Source organism: Jaculus jaculus, chromosome X, assembly GCF_020740685.1.
Source record: "Jaculus jaculus isolate mJacJac1 chromosome X, mJacJac1.mat.Y.cur, whole genome shotgun sequence".
In the NCBI taxonomy this organism is placed as follows: domain Eukaryota; kingdom Metazoa; phylum Chordata; class Mammalia; order Rodentia; family Dipodidae; genus Jaculus; species Jaculus jaculus.
Window position 1 is genome coordinate 126,760,734 of NC_059125.1, and position 17,309 is coordinate 126,778,042.

The 17,309-nt window shown below is 39.6% G+C and overlaps 1 protein-coding gene across 7 annotated transcripts in view; it reads left to right on the top strand.

Annotated features, from left to right (window-relative positions):
- The window catches only part of Slc25a14 (solute carrier family 25 member 14), a 44,870-nt gene extending 37,731 nt beyond the window's left edge, over positions 1-7,139 (top strand). For all 7 annotated transcript variants that reach the window (XM_012947842.2, XM_045140479.1, XM_045140476.1 and 4 more), the window contains 3 exons: positions 668-803; positions 5,124-5,204; positions 6,690-7,139. In XM_012947842.2, coding sequence (XP_012803296.1) covers positions 668-803; positions 5,124-5,204; positions 6,690-6,731 — 259 coding nt within the window. In that variant the 3' untranslated portion in view covers positions 6,732-7,139. The remainder of the gene's footprint in view (positions 1-667; positions 804-5,123; positions 5,205-6,689) is intronic.
- Positions 7,140-17,309: the final 10,170 nt, after the last annotated feature.

Genomic DNA, 17,309 nt, shown 5'->3' on the forward strand with positions numbered 1-17,309 from the left:
ATTTGACAGAGTAAGAGGGAGAGAGAGTGTGTGAGAGAATGGGCATGCCAGGGCCTCCAACGATAGCAAGCAAACTCCAGATGCATGTGCCCCCTTGTGCATCTGGCTAACATGGATACTGGAGAATCAAACCTGGGTCCTTTGGCTTTGCAGGCAAACGCCTTAACTGCTAAGCCATCCCTCCAGCCCAGCAATACAGTTTTTGACTAAGGACTATTACTCTCTTTTCTTACATTTCCTTTGTCTTGTAACCTTTATTATATTTTCCTACTTAAGGATGTTGGGTTTATGAACGGTTCTGTTTTAAAAAGAGGCTGAAGCCAGGTGTAGTGGTGCACACCTTTGTTCCCAGCACTTGGGAGGCAGAGGTAGGAGGATCACCATGAGTTCTAGGCCACCCTGAGACTACATAGTGAATTTCAGGTCAGCCTGGCTAGAGTGAAGCCCCACCTTGAAAATAAAATAAATAGAGGCTGAATTTTAGGTTGAAAACTGAAAGGGCAACCTTTGCATTACATTTCATTAGAATATTTCCTTTCTCCTTATATTGTAATGAAACAATGTGAGATTTAATCTGATAGCCTGCATTTTTTTTTCTAATTTGTATTTAAGTGGGCAGGTGGTGAAGTGGGCCAATCTGTCTTCTTAAATTAGTTTCTATCTTTAGTTCTAGCTTTACATGCGGCTTGGCTGGGGCTCTGGCTTCCAATCCAGTTGATGTGGTAAGAACTCGCATGATGAATCAGAGGGCAATTGTGGGACATGTGGACCTCTACAAAGGTACTTTGGATGGCATTTTAAAGGTATGCACGCTGTGAATTTGGGTTACATTTTAATGTTCTTTGATGTGTGAAACCTTTCTCAGTCTTTATTCCTGTTGCTACATAACATTCTGAATTTGAAAAAATTAGCTGGGCGTGGAGGCGCACACCTTTAATCCCAGCACTCAGGAGGCAGAGGTAGGAGGAGCATTGTGAGTTGGAGGCCACCCTGAGACAACAGTGTGAATTCCAGGTCAGCCTGGGCTAGAGAGTGAGACCCCACCTCAAAAAAAAAAAAAACAAAAAAAAAGAAAAGAAAAGAAAATGAATTTGAAAAAAAAAATCTATATTTTTAGTAGCCTTTGAAGGACATTTCAAGGTAAATAATTATCTCCTTGGGAATTTACTGATACATATAGTTGTCCTTAATATTATCCCATTTTGGGTGCTCAAGAATATTTCTATGAATAGTACTATGCAGAATTATTGATAGAAAGATTATTATATTCCACATTTGCCCACTTCAAATGAGACAGAGACCTTATAATAGAAAGCCTGGTACTTAAAAACCAAAACCCAAGCTGGGTGTGGTGGTACATGCCTTTAAACCCAGCATTCAGGAGGCAGAGGTGGGAGGATCAATATGAATTCTAGGCTAGTCTCGGACTAGTGAGTGAGTTCTAGGTCAGCCTGGGCTAAAATGCGACTCTACCTCAAAAAACAAACAAACAAAAAACCTAACAAACGAAAAACAACCCAAACCCTAATACTTGATTTAAATTCATGGTTGTTCACTTTGCTTTGAATCTTTCTTTTAGCCTTGAAGATCATAGATGTAAACATGAGTATTGGTGACATTATGTCTATAAAACAAATTTGGGGCTAACAATATGATGGTGCCATATTATTTCTCTGCTGTTATCAGTTTCATTGAACAACTATTTGTTATCTATCAGGTAGCATTTTACCTACAGGGAAATAATAGCTATTGTACAAGTACTGGCAGTATAGAAACAGATAATCAGTATAGCCTGGTAAGAGAAAAATTCAGAAATTCATGGTTAGAAATTGTAGACCAAGTGGGCAGTTTGAAATGGGTTCCCTGAAGTTGTTAATAAATTGAATAATAATAAAACCTGTTGAATGCTTTATTGTGTTTCAGGAGCTGTTCTAATGAGACATAAAATTCATTAGGTTATATTCATTTAATTTTCATCATTACCTCATGAGGTAGATACTGAAGCACTAAGGAATTTACTTCAGAGTTTCACAGCTAGTAAGTAGGAATGCAGGAATAAACACAGACCTTTTGGCTTAATTCAGTATTTATATTTTTGTTATTTTTTTATGAGAAAGATAATTGGTACACCATGGCCTCCATCCACTGCAGTCCAACTCTAGATGTGTGCACCACCTTGTGTGCATATGTGACCTTGTGTCGCCTTGTGCATCTGGCTTATTTGAGACCTGGAGAGTTGAACATGGTTCCTTGGGATTTGCAGGCAAATGCCTTAATCGCTAAGCCATCTCTCCAGCCCTTAAGCCAGTATTCTTTTGTTATTTTTAAATTTATTTTGGGCTAGAGAGATGGCTTAGCGGTTAAGCGCTTGCCTGTGAAGCCTAAGAACCCCGGTTCAAGGCTAAATTCCCCAAGACCCATGTTAGCCAGATGCACAAGGGGATGCACACGTCTGGAGTTCATTTGCAGTGGCTGGAAGCCCTGGCACGCCCATTCTCTCTCTCTCCCTCTATCTGTCTTTCTTTCTGTGTCTGTCGCTCTCAAATAAATAAATAAACAAAAGAATTTTAATTTATTTTTATTTATTTAAGAGAAAGAGAACAAGAGAGAGAGAGAAAAAAAAAAATGGACACACCAGGGCATGCAGCTGCTGCAAATGAACTCCAGATGCATGTGCCTCTGGCTTACATGGGTCCTGGGGAATTTATATTCAGCAAATATTTATTGGAAACTTGAATGTGCCAGGTACCATGAAGGGGGTAGGGATATAATAATGAACAAAGCAAACATAGTTCCTGCTCCTGGTGATTTTCTTCCCTCTGCCTCCCGAGTGTTGAGATTACAGGTGTGTGCCACTACACCACCCCTGCTATCTTTTACATTAAAGTTTAGTTGAAAGGGACAGGGCTGGAGAAATGGCTTAGCGGTTAAGGCACTTTCCTGCAAAGTCAAAGGACCACGGTTCGATTCCCCAGGACCCACATAGCCAGATGCACAAGGTGGCACATGTATCTGGAGTTTGTTTGCAGTAGCTGGAGGGCCTGGCACGCCCATTCTCTCATTCTTTCTATCTGTATCTGCTTCTCTCCATCTCTCTCTCTCTCTCTCTCTCTCTCTCCCTCTCTCTCTGAAATAAATAAATGAAAATAAAACATTTTTTAAAAAGAAAGGGGCAGACAGTAAATAGTTTAATTTCAGATAGAAGTAAATACTATGAAGAATATAACAACATATTGATATAGCAACTTGCTGACAGGGAAACTCCTTTAGCTAGGATGGTCAGGAAAAGCCTGTGAGGAATTTGAATCACGAGGAACAGGTGGCCATGTGAAGAACCTGGAGAAAGTAATTTGTTAAAGAGGGAACCCACTACAAGCAGCCTGAATTGGGATGAATTGGACATATTCAAGAGTTAAAAAGTAGGATTATGTGGTGAATGAAAGAGAAATCCAAAGGAAGTGAAACTGGAGAGGAGGGTGGGGCTTGAATTAGGTAGGATTTTGTTGGTAATTGCAAAGAATTTGTAATTAGAAATAAATCTATCAGAAAACCATTCAAGAGCTTTAAATAGGGATAGCAATATGACATTATCTGACTTATAATTCTGTAATATTGTTTAGCTTCTAGGTGGAGCTTTATTATTATTATTTTTAGGTAGGGTTTCACTCTAGTCCAAGCTGACCTGGAATTCACTATGTAGTCTCAGGGTGGCCTCCTTGAACTCATGGCGGTCCTACCTCTGCCTCCAAAGTTCTGGGATTAAAGGCATGTACCACCATGCCTGGCCCTAGGTGGAACTTTTAGACCAATTAAGAGTTTGTTGTTATGGGCCGGAGAGATGGCTTAGCGGTTAAGCGCTTGCCTGTGAAGCCTCAGGACCCAAAATCGAGGCTTGATTCCCCAGGACCCACGTTAGCCAGATGCACAAGGCGGTGCACGTGTCTAGAGTTCGTTTGCAGTGGCGGGAAGGCTCTGGCGCGCCCATTTTCTCTCTCTCTCTCTCTGCCTCTTTCTCTCTCTTCCACTCTCAAATAAATAAATAAAAATGAACAAAAAAATTTAAAAAAAATCAAAAAGAGTTTGTTGTTATAATTCAAGTAAGAAACAATAGGACTGGATTATGTTTCTGAAGTCATCATTTAAGTATGATTCTAGGTTATTTGTGTCCTATCTTTTTGTTTAGTTATTTTATTTATTTATTTGAGAGCAACAGACAGAGAGAGAAAGAGGCAGAGAGAGAGAGAGAGAGAGAGAGAGAGAGAGAGAGAATGGGCGCACCAGGGCTTCCAGCCACTGCAAACGAACTCCAGATGTGTGCGCCCCCTTGTGTATCTGGCTAACGTGAGTCCTGGGGAATCGAGCCTCGAACTGGGAACCTTAGGCTTCACAGGAAAGTGATTAACCGCTAAGCCACCTCTCCAGCCCACGTCCTAACTTTTAATTAGTGATTTTCACATTTTACAACATGCGTTTTGGTTTAAGACCTTCAGAATCTGCTGAAGATTCATGGGTAGAAGCATGTGACCATTCTCTCTCCTTCCCTCCTTCCCTCTTTGCAAATAAATAAATTTTTAAAAATCACTCATATGGCTATTTGAAGAATGCCTAAGTTCTTTAACATGTAGGCCCCTCCATGATATGGCACAGTGAATAATAATAATCCAAGAGAAAATGAGGTAGACATCTTACTATATATCAAATATATACTGTAACCCAGCAGTGTTAATTACTGTCAAATTCTGTTAGTGACACACAGTCCTAATATACTGTAGTGTGAAGGATACACAAGGGCATGGATAACTAGAAGTGGTGTTCATTAGGGGCCATTTCAGAGGCTGGATACCACAAACACTCTGCCTTCTTTATGATGGTATTTCTAGCATTAAGAATGTATGTTGGATATAGCTCAGTAAGTATTTGATGAATTATTGGTTGATAGATTTAAATTACAAAGTGTGGCTTTAGCATTAAAAGACTATAATGGAGCCATAGTTGCTGGGGAGGCCTTTGTCACATTGGCTGGAGGCCCTGGCATGCCTATTCATTCTCTCTCTCCCTTTGCAAATACATATATTAAAAAGAAAGGGAAATTCACTCTGATTTTGGTTATGTCTTTCCCTCAGATGTGGAAACATGAGGGCTTTTTTGCACTCTATAAAGGATTTTGGCCAAACTGGCTTCGACTTGGACCCTGGAACATCATTGTATCCTTTTAGAAATTGAGAATGGAAGCAAATGCTTTAAGATCCCAGGTAATTCTTGCCTATGTAGAGAAAAATTTGGTTATTAAGTGATTGTCATTGTGGATGAAACAACTTTCATTTGGAGGACAATAGAAATTCAAGTGGGTAAAAAAAATGTGTCATATGTTCTTCTTTTCCTCTTTTTTTAAAAAAACATTCTTTTAATTTTTATTTACTTATTTGAGAGTGAAAGAGGCAAATAGAGATAGATAGATAGATAGATAGATAGATAGATAGATAGATAGATAGATAGAGAATGGGCGTGCCAGGGCTCCCAGCCACTGCAAACGAACTCCAGATGCGTGCACCCCCTTGTGCATCTGGCTAACATGGGTCCTGGGGAATCAGGTCTCCAACTGGGGTCCTTAGGCTTCACAGGCAAGCACTTAATCACTAAGTCATCTCTCCAGCCTTTCTTTTCCTCTTTAAAACAAAATGTCAAACACAGCCAGTCTTAAAAGGGCCATTAAGAGCCAGGCATGGTGGCGCACGCCTTTAATCCCAGCACTTGGGAGGCAGAGGTAGGAGGATTGCCAAGAGTTTGAGGCATCCTGAGACTACAGAATGAATTCCAGGTCAGCCTGGGCCAGAGTGAGACCCTACCTCACCCTTCCCCCCACCAAAAAAAGGGACCATAGAAATACTGATGGGAGATGCCCACAGGAAAGTACATGCTGACATGAATCTGCATTTTTTACACTTAACTATAGGACCAAAATAAATGGGGCATACTAACAGTACAGGAATATTCATAGACTGAAAGAATCCACAGCCAAGTAGGACTCCTTGAGCAATGTGTGAGTGCTTCCTAGCTACTAGACACTGTGCGTGGTGCTATATGTACGAGAGTGAGCTTGACGGGGTTGAAAAGTAATTCCTTGCCCTTCTGGAATCTATAGGCTAAACAGAAAATAGCTCATTGACACTGTATACATGAGCTTCTCAAGCATTGAGTTGCATGTTGTCATTTATGTTCGTGTGTGTGTGCATTTGTATGTATGCACATGTGTGTGACTATGTGCATGCATGTATGTACCTGTGTGTTCTGATTGCTTGTGAAGGTTATTATAGTTTCAATGTGTCTCCATTGCTAAGAGCCATTGATTATAATGGGCACATAGTAGGCACTCAATACATGTATGATTTGACAGTTTTTTTTTTTTTTTCGAGGTAGGGTCTCACTCTGGTCCAGGCTGACCTGGAATTAAATCTGTCATCTCAGGGTGGCCTTGAACTCATGGCAATCCTCCTACCTCTGCCTCCCGAGTGCTGGGATTAAAGGCATGTGCCACCACGCCCGGCTTGACAGGTTTTTTTTAAAGCCTTTTAAGCCAACACCCCTTAGAATGTCAAACTGTGCTAATTTAAGAGAATGTAATGCATAATTTTGGAAGTGGGCTTAGCTTTCTGAATCAACACAGAGATATTCCATGACTCACAACTCAGTTTTTTATCACATATGAGCAGCTCAAGAGGCTTCAAATCTAAGAACTGAAAATCTGTGAGCTAAATTCTGCCAACCTTTTTACTCTTTCTTCCTCCTTTCTTTGTGTTCCTAATGTATTTTGACAAAATTGTGTTTACAGAACCAGTGGTGTCCAAAGGACCTGCTGATTGAAGAACAGCAGGATGCTTCAAAGTTGTTTCTGTATTTGTGTTACTATATTAACTCTTCCCTAAGAGGAGGTGTTAACATTGAGAGTGTGGCTCCAGATTGGTGTCTTCTGTGAAGATGGATACTGATGGGTGACATTCTAAGTGGCCTTCTTTCCAAATGTGGGTTAAATGTAGTTGGTTATCCCCAGACTTGGGCTATAGCAGAAGGCATAGACCAGCACAATTAACGCTGTGTACAGTTATAGACCTTGGTTCTGATTAAAGTATTTATTGGCTGAATTATTTTGACTTTGTCTTCATTTACTATTTTCTCCTTTGTTAAATCTGTTACATTTCTCAGAAAGTGATAAAGAGAAGATAACTCTGCAATTGAGAATGGACCTTCAAAGCACACTTTTTTTTTTTTTTTTTGGTTTTTTTTGGTTTTTCGAGGTAGGGTCTCACTCTGGTCCAGGCTGACCTGGAATTAACTCTGTAGTCCCAGGGTGGCCTTGAACTCACAGCGATCCTCCTACCTCTGCCTCCCGAGTGCTGGGATTAAAGGCGTGCGCCACCACGCCCGGCTCAAAGCACACATTTTTTGGAGGGGTCGGTGAGTAGGGTCTTACTCTAGCCCAAGCTGGCCTAGAATTCACTATATAGTCTCAAGCTGTCCTCAACCTCATGATGATCCTCTTACCTCTGCCTCCTGAGTGCTGGGATTAAAGCCATGTACTACCACACCCAGTGAAAACACACATTTATAGGCATAGGATAAGTACATTGTGTTGTCTTTCTTCTGCTCATTGGCACATTGTCATACTTCCTAAACATCTGGCCAGTTGTTTTTTTCAAAGCATGAACAAATAAGCAAATGGCTCATTCAGAAGTTTCTACAGATAAAATGGTATAAGCAGCTTCAAATTGAGCTCTGTTCTTAGGATTTAGGTCTTTATATTTCCATTCATTCAAAATTTATTATATGCCTGTTGTTTCTTAGATGCTGGGAATATAAAAGTCAGTAAGCCATGACTGTTTTTTAAGTTCACATTATAGTGGAGATTAGTGTTAAATAATGTTAGTGGATTCTACGTATTATGTGCGAGTGCTGTAGGAGAAGAGAAATGGCCTTGCCTAGGGGATTTGCCAGAGCTTCACAGTGCAGGTGACATTTAAGTCAAGTCAGAGGAAGAGTGGATGTTACTTTGTGCATAAAGCCTATATTTCTTGGCAAATGTTAACAACAGGTATCAACCATTAGAGAATCATACAGAATCGTTTTACTGTGCCAAAAATCCTTCTAGTCCCTGGCAACCACTGAGTCTTTTATTGTCTCCATGGTAATGTCTTTTCCCGAGTGTCATCTATTTGGAATCACAGTAACTTTTCAGGTGGGCTTCTTTCACTTAGTAACATGCATTTAAGGTTCCTCTGTGTCTTTTAATGGCTCGATAGCTCATTTCATTTTAGTTCTTATGTTAGCATTCTGTCACTGTAACAAAATACCAGAGAAAAATAAAGGAGCAGAGGTTTATTTTGGCCCATAGATTGAGAAGTTTCAGTCCATGGTCACTTGGCCTCATGGCTTCTGGACTTGTGGTGAGGCCGTACATCAAGATGGAAACATGTAGAATGGCAGAAGAACGCTTCCCACCTGATAGCGTCCAGGAAACAAATGGAAAGAGAGGAAGGGTTTGGGGTCTCAATATAGCCTTGATGGGTATGTCTGCACTGGCCTATTTCCTCCTAGGTACTAACTCAGAAAGTGTCTACCACATCCCAGTGGCACACCATTAGCTAAGGTCTAGTCCCTCAACACATGATTGTTTAAGGGATGTTTAAGATACAAACCATATGCATTGAATATTCTATTTCCTGTATGTACCACAATTTATCCATTCACCTATGACTGAAGGATATCTTGGCTTCTTCCATGTTCTGGAAATTTTGAATAAAGCTTCTGTAAACATTTGTGTGCATAATTTTGTATGGGCATAGCTTTTCAGTTGATTTATGTAAATATCGAAGATCACAATTGTTGAATCGTATGGTGAGAATATTATTGTTTAATTTTACAGAAACTGTCAAACTGCCTTCCAAAGTGGTAGAATAAGTTTGCATTCCAAGCAGCAACCAGCAAGAGTTCTTGTTTCTTCCTTCTTTTTCTTTTTTTTTTTTTTTTGTTTTTCAAGGCAGGGTCTTGCTCTAGCCCAGGCTGACCTGGGATTCACTATGTAGTTTCAGGATGGCCTCAAATTCACATTGATCCTCCTACCTCTGTCTCCCGAGTGTTGGGATTAAGGCGTGCACCACCATGCCTAGCTTCACATTTTTTATAGCTTTTTGTGTTCTCATTGTATGGGAAATTGGCCTTTCTAATAAGTGTTCAGTAGCTTCTCATTGTGTATATGTTCATACGTTTACGTTTACTCTATGCATCATGTACCCTATTGAGACCCAAATAGAGGAGCAAAATGGAAGCCATATTTTCACAATGGACAAGCTGGCTGGGCATGGTGGTGGACACCTTTAGTCCCAACACTTGGGAGGCTAAGGTAGGAGGAGGGCTGTGAATATGAGGCTAGCTTGGGCCTTCAGAGTCAGTTCCAGGTCAGCCTGGGCTAGAGTGAGAGCTTGACTCAAAAACCAAAACAAAAGCAAACAAAAAATAATGTATAAGTTGACAAACACTTTCTTGGAAGTGTTATTAGAAAATGGTTGTTCTTCACCTCAACTTCTTTCTTTAGAAATCTTTAGGTGATTTCCTCTAATGCCAATAACTTTCCTCAGTATAAATTCTTCCATTATATCATAATTCATATATTTCTGTGACTGTTCTGCTAATATCCACATCTCCAATCAAATTTTAATCTTCATAAAGAAAAGGATTTCATTGGTTTTGTTCATTGTTGCATTCCCAGTGCTTAACACCATTGCATAGACTCAATATTTGTCAAATGGATAAGTGAACTGATATGTAGTCAGAGGATCAGATTAAATGTCTGAAAGCATTATGGGGAATGCTATCTTCTGGATATATGACATGGTCATTATGTTCATGAGATCACAACAGCTATGGTTTCCTACACAAGTTTGAACCGGTCAGTACTGTATCATGGATAAGGGAAAGTTCATAATATCCCATGCCTCTCAGAAGCTAATGGCAGCTAATAGTTGTCTAGAATAGAGGGATTCATGTTCTTCAGTCCTATGGGCAATGGAAAATTACTCATTCTTCAGCAAATGACCTTTCACCTGTGGTTATGCAAATGACCCAACTTTAACTAAGTGAGACAAAAAAAAGGCACAAAAGTAAGATGTGGATTATTGGGAGAAGAAAGATGTTAGTGGGAAGAGAGAGGGATAAGATGGTAATTGGGATGAGTAAGATCAAAATACTTAATATACATGTATGAAGGTGTCAAAATAAATATTTTAAAAAGCAAAAAAGAGTCAGAGAATACTAGCCAATTTAAATTGAATTAAATTGTAATTTGAATTTCTAGACAGATTATTGTAATAAGGATTATTTCAAACTTGAATCACTAGAAAGACAGTACAACTATGATTTTCAGTGTTTTCTGGATGTGGATGACTTTGAAATGGAAATCTCCAGCCCATGTGTTTCCCCTCAACTCTATACTTCTGTGTCCCATGGCCTAGTCCACATCTCTGGTTGAGTGATACAGACATTACAAACTTAGTATGTATATAACAAAACTTGATTTACCCCACGAAGCCCCTATAGTGGCTTAGGCCTTAAAGTAATCCTTAATTCTGAATTGTTTTCTCACAACTCACATCCTCAGCAAATCATATTTGAAGGGAGAAAATGACAGTCAAAATTTGTGCACTGTAAGTGGAAAATCCTGTCCTATTTTACTGCGAGGCTGAAGAGTAATAATTCAGGTAGTAAAAGCTACAGCAGTCAGGATGGCATGCACTTGTCATCCCAACTATTCAGGAAACCAAGGCAAGAAGATCATTTGAGTCCAGGAGTTCAAGGCCAGCCAAGAGAACATAGAGAAATCATGTCTCAGGAGAGAAAAATACCTCAAATAATACCTATTACTGAGATGGAGAGATGGCTAAGTTGTTAAAGGTGCTTATTTGCAAAGCCTGGCAGCCTGGGTTCAATTCCCCAGTAGCCATGTAAAGCAGATGCACAAAGTGGCACATGCATCTGGAATTTGTTTGTGATGGCAAGAGGCCCTGACATGCCCATTTCTCTCCCTTCCTCTCTCTCTCTCTTCCCTTTCTCTCCTTTCAAACAAAGTCCTGACATTTATAAAATAGATATTACTTATATGACTTTTATTTGCGCCACATAAACTAAGTCCTAACTGGGCCTAGTGGAACATACCTTTAATCCCAGCACTCAGGAGGCTGAGGTAGGAGGATTACTGCGAGTTCAAGGCCAGCCTGAGACCACATAGTCACCCTAGAGTGAGACCCTACCTTGAAAAACAAAGAAAAAATCCTATAACCACCCCTGTGGTGTAGAGACTATTCTCATTTTTCAGCTGAGAAACTGAGGCACAGAAAGGTAAAGTGGTTGGACCCTAGAAATGGAAGATCCAGGATACTAACCAAGGTCTGGCTCCATGAGCCCACGTTATAATCATTATGTGAAAGGTGTATGGGTTTACCTTGCCAGGAGTCACTTAAAGTTTATGGCAGGTGAGCACTAAAAAATATTGATTTCATTAATTCCCCTATCTTTATAGCACCTATGAGAGAAAGAAGGTCAATCATCTTTTGTGGTTGGCCACTCTTTGACACTTGACTATAATACTGGATTTAGATTATTTTTTCTGGAGCCCTGTGACGATCAACATATTATTTCACCATTGTTCTTCACTTTCCACTACTTCTGTTTTTTCCTTTGGCTGTTCTTCCTCCCATGTCCTCTTCCATTGCTATCCTATCCCTACCCCTTTTCCTCAAATCACAGCCAGCACAGTGCACATGAGGTCGCACAGAAGAGTTCAGAGAGAGGTTCAAAACTTGGAATTATTGATATAGATGATACTTGAAATGTAATAATTTGGGCATGGGACTAGACTTCTTGCTGATTCTCCTTCACTGTAAAGTTGTATCTTGGTATAAATGGATTTATAGGAGAAATGATTAAATTATGAAGAACTTGATTATAAATAATTCTTGTCTATTTATTAAAGGGGATCAATTTAGTCTATTACATATAAGCAGAGGTAATAAAGTTGCCTCTTTTTTTTTTCAAGAAATATCTTCATGTATTCCAAATAAGAATGGCAATCCCCAGTAATTTTACTTTTTGAGGTTTCACTGTAATAACATCTCTCTTCTGTTTAGTGTCTCAATATCAGAATCCAGTTGTATTTGGAGCTGTGCCTTAATCATTGTAAACAGTCTTTAAGTATCTTTGCATCTCATGTTTATTTAGCAAATAAGCAAAATAACACATTCATTCATTTCATAAGATTATTTTTAGAGGACTGGAGAGATGGCTTAGTGGTTAAACACTTGCCTGTGAAGCCTAAGGACCCTGGTTCAAGGCTCGATTCTCCAGGACCCACGTTAGCCAGATGCACAAGGGGGCGCACGTGTCTGGAGTTCGTTTGCAGTGGCTGGAGGCCCTGGTGTGCCCATTCTCTCTCTCTCTCTCTCTCTCTCTCTCTCTCTCTCTCTCTCTCTCTCTTTCTCTCTCTCCTCCTCCTCTCTGTCACTCAAATAAATAAATAAACATAACCAAATTTTTTTTAAAAAGATTTTTAGAGTTTGTGGTAATCTTAAATTAGTGATTGGAACTTTGAGGTGTAAAGATCAAAAAGCCTGTTCATTTGGATTCCAAGTTTTTTTTTTGTTTTTTTTTACATTTGATACAACCTTATAGCCATTCAGCTCTAATTCATTGTTTTCTGTATCTCACCTTTTTATAGATTACCTCTGAGCTGAGAGGACATTCAATTGCTTTTCTATGTGAAGTGTTTTCATATTTGTTGAATGGCTCAGTGAACAAATCTGTAAAAATACAGGTGGTAAAAGCACATTGAACAGTTTCGTTAGGAGACATAGCATTTTACAGGACCTTAGACAATGCAATCTTTGTGTACCAATCAGCTTTTTAGTGCCTTAATGTCAACATAGTTAAGGCAAAACTGATCTGATAATGGATTTATTATAGTAAATGGGAAATATGATTAAATAGTGGAATTGTTGGGCAACATACACTGAAAAGTCCAAACTTAAACAGATGCAGAGACCTCCTCAGGCTCCTGGGCCTACATATTCTTAGTTCCTTTAGCACTCAGGAGCAAATGAATCCTGCTTGCCCCATTGTACAGAAGGGGGTTGGAAGAAACAGGAACTGCTTTGTGCATTAAAATAGACCCTTAGCAGCTGCATCAGTCGTTTCTAGGATTCATCATGAGAGGTTTCTTTGAGCCCAATGGCTGATTATAGTCCTAAGAGCTTGTAAATCCAGGGAACATATGGCCGGGTTGCAACATGTTAAACTCTCATGCACTTTATCCTGCAATGCCATTAAGCGGAACATGTCTTTTCAGTAAAGTGCAAGAGTACAGCCTCATGGTTCAGCTGTAACCAGAACCATCTCATAGCTCTGTGTAAATGTTTGATTCTCATACTTTCTTAGCATGTGGTAATATTGTACAAACTGACCACCTCAGAAAAATTTGAATGAAACACTGACATTTATACCTGAATATCACACTGTGCTATATCGATGATGGAGCTGCATAGTGAGGGGCTTGCTTAAACTGCTGTGCTCTGTTAGTCCAGAATTCTCAATTTTAGGAGACAGATTAACCCTAGCTACAGGCATAGCAAAAATTTTCCTTTTGAGCTGCGTGGGTTGGTGCACGCCTTTAGTTCCAGCACTCGGGAGGCAGAGGTAGAAGGATCACTGTGAGTTCGAGGCCCCCCTGAGACTACATAGTGAAATTCAGGTCAGCCTGAGCCAGAGTGAAACCCTACCTTGAAAAACCAATAATAATAATAATAATAATAGTAATAGTAAAATAATAATAATTCCATTTAAGCTGAGTGTGGTGGCACATGCCTTTCATTGCAGCACTTGGGAGGCAGAGGTAGGAGGGTCACCATGAGTTTGAGGCCATCCTGAGACCACATAGTGAATTCCAGGTAAGCCTGAACTATAGTGAGACCCTACCTAAAAAAGGTGGGGGGGGGGGTTCCGGTGCATGCATCTGGAGTTTGTCTGCAGTGGCTAGAGGCCCAGGTGTGCCCATTCTCTCTTTCTCACTCTCACTCTCTCTCATCTGTTTATTTCACTCTCCCTCTCTCAAATAAATAAAGTACTTTTAAAAAGTTTCCTTTCATCTGGGCATAGTGGCCCACACCTTTAATCCAAGTATTTAGGAGGCTGAGGTTGGAGGATCACTGTCAGCTCAAGGCTACTCTGAAACTACATAGCAAATTCCAGGTCATCCTGGGCAAGACCCTACCTCTAAAAACAAAAACGCGTTTTCTTTTGTTGAAGTAAAATAAAACCAGTTAACTTTCAGTATGGTTTGGGCTTTGAGAAACTCATGTGCTTTTCCTTCCTTTCAATAGTCATATCAATGCTGTCTGTTCATTTGTGGTTCATTTATGATGTAGCTGAGATATCCCAGGAAAACTTTACACTTCAAACAATGCTAGCAAAAAGCTCAATCAAAATTCTTCTAAATGTTTAATGCTCCTTGATTTAGTAATACTACTTTGGAGAATCTATCCTTAACAAATTGAACAGAGGCATTTCAGATTTTTGCACAGGTTATTTATACTAGTATAGCAATGAGAAATTGAAAACATATACTAAATTTTAGCACAATTATAGGGACATGGTTAAAATACTACACACTTGTTTGTTGACAAAACATGCAACCATTATATTATGCTTTTGAAGAAGACCTAATAGCATAGAAAATATGTGCAGTTATAATATTTAGTGAAAAACAGATGAGAATAACAGTGGCCATCACTGGGTGATAGAATTATGGATACTGGCATGATTTTATGAATTAAAAAATCTATAGTCAACAAAAGTTGCTTTTCATAATAAGAAAGGAATAATAAACATCATTTGATTCCTAGTGTGTATCTAAAAGAAACCCCAATAACGATGCAGTTTTAGCACCTCACTATCAAATGTTTGTGGGATAGACAGAATGACAGAGACAAATGCCAGTTCTTAGGTACCACCATTGAGTTTGCAAGATTGAAGAAATAACACATGAGAATTCACATTAAAGGAAGCCATTCCAGCCTGGTCAACAGGTTTTGTAGGATGACATGGAAGATACTGAATTTTGAGTGCCCGATGATAACCAAGGAGTCGTGACTGGCCTTGAATCCATTGCTGCTCTTTTTGCCCGGCTGTTGACATCTGTTTCCTCTTTTTCTGTGTATGTTTGTGGAGTGTCTCGAATGGCAGCTCTTTTCACTGGTCTCTATTCAGTTTGGCTAGTGACTGAGCTTGGTGAGAACAAAAAGTCATTTAGGAAAGAAAGATATCTCAAGGGCAATTCTGGCTGGCAACTCTCAGGGATGGGCTTATTGCCTCTGACACATGTTAAATCATTCAAAACACCCTTGTACAGAAGGTTGTGTGATTATATATTCTTGAGAGTAGTCCTGAATCTGAAACAGAATTGTTACATGCATAAGTTGAGCTTCCCAAGGATTTAACATAAAAGTCATGTTACATTTTTTTAAAATAATGAATTCATAATAAGCTGTTATGGAAACTATGAGCGTACCTGACCAACCTAATTTGTGTCTATCCTACAATGTCTTAGAAACTTTTTTTTCATTAGTTGCTGAACAAAATCTGGGTTTCAAGTCCATTGTAGGACAACATTGGATGTATGAATGAAATCTAAATGTTTCTGTCCCCTGTAGTTCCTTATCTGTGAAGGAGCCTGCATAACAGCGAGGCATTAAACTTTTGCATAGTATTCTATATTTCTGCTCTGGGCAGCTTACTGAACCTGGTATTCTTTTTCTTTTCTTTTCTTTTTGTTTTTCGAGGTAGGGTCTCACTCTGGCTCAGGCTGACCTGGAATTCACTATGTAGTCTCAGGGTGGCCTCGAACTCATGGCGATCCTCCTACCTCTGCCTCCCGAGTGCTGGGATTAAAGGCGTGCACCACCACGCCTGGCATGAACCTGGTATTCTTAATTGCAGATACTCTTAAACCCAAGTGTGTGACACTTGTGCCAGTGCCTTGCTTGTATCTTCTGTCTTGACACCAGTAAGGCATTAGATTTACTGTGTCTCTTTTACAATGTGCATTACCTCTTATCCCTCATTAAAACACCATTGCTTTATTCAGAGGGTGAAGGAGTCACAGTTCTGACCCAAATTGTCATTGCTTTGTAGATCATAAAATCTAAATATGATTGACTTCTTTTTTTTTTTTTTTTTTTTTGTTTTTTGAGTTAGGGTCTCACTCTGGCTCAGGCTGACCTGGAATTCACTATGTAGTCTCAGGGTGGCCTCGAACTCTCGGCGATCCTCCTACCTCTGCCTCCCGAGTGCTGGGATTAAAGGCGTGCGCCACCACGCCCGGCTTAAATATGATGGACTTCTTTATAAATGGGTCAGCTAGCTGTTTTTTTTTAAGGATTTTTAGATGCATGTGTATGTATGTATGTATGTGTGTGTATACGTGCATGTGTGCTTAAGCACATGCTTGTGTGTGTACAGGTGCATATGCACATATGTGTGCATCAGGGTGGATGCCAGAGCACAACGTAAGGTGTCATACTCAGGAACATTACTCACCTTTTTTTTGAGATAGGATATCTCATTGGCCTGGACCTCATCAACTAGGACAGACTGGCTGTCAGTGGGATCTAGGGATCTGTCTGTCTTCATCTACCAAGCTCTGGGGCTATAGATATGTATCACCATATACTTAGTATACATTGGTACTGGGGATAGAACTCGGGTCCTCATTTGTGCAATCCAAGCACTTTACCCACTGAATCATCTCCCCAGCCTCTAGAACTTTCAAGGAAGAAGGCTAATATTTTTGTTAGCAGTAACAATGTCCTGTAGTTTACTAGACATATTTACATATATTAACTAAGTTAATGTTCCCTGTAGCCATATAGGGTAGGCATGATTACTCCAGCTAACAGAAGAGGAGCCTTGCTTTGAGAATTGAAACAAGTGAATGATGAATTGAACACTTGTCTATTGAACTTCAAAGCCCATGAATTTTCTTCTGCACATACTGACACCCAGAGATAGCTAGCTGACTTCCTTGGTCAGACCAAACCTAATAATACACCTATCACCTAACTTCCCCTCAGTGCTCATTTTTCTCTTGTAGCTGTAAATATCTTTATATTTTTATTTTTAGTTAACAATTGTATATATTTATTGGGTACAATGTGATGTTTTGATGTGTGTTTATAATGTGGAATAAATCAGGTTAATTAAATAAATTCCATTCC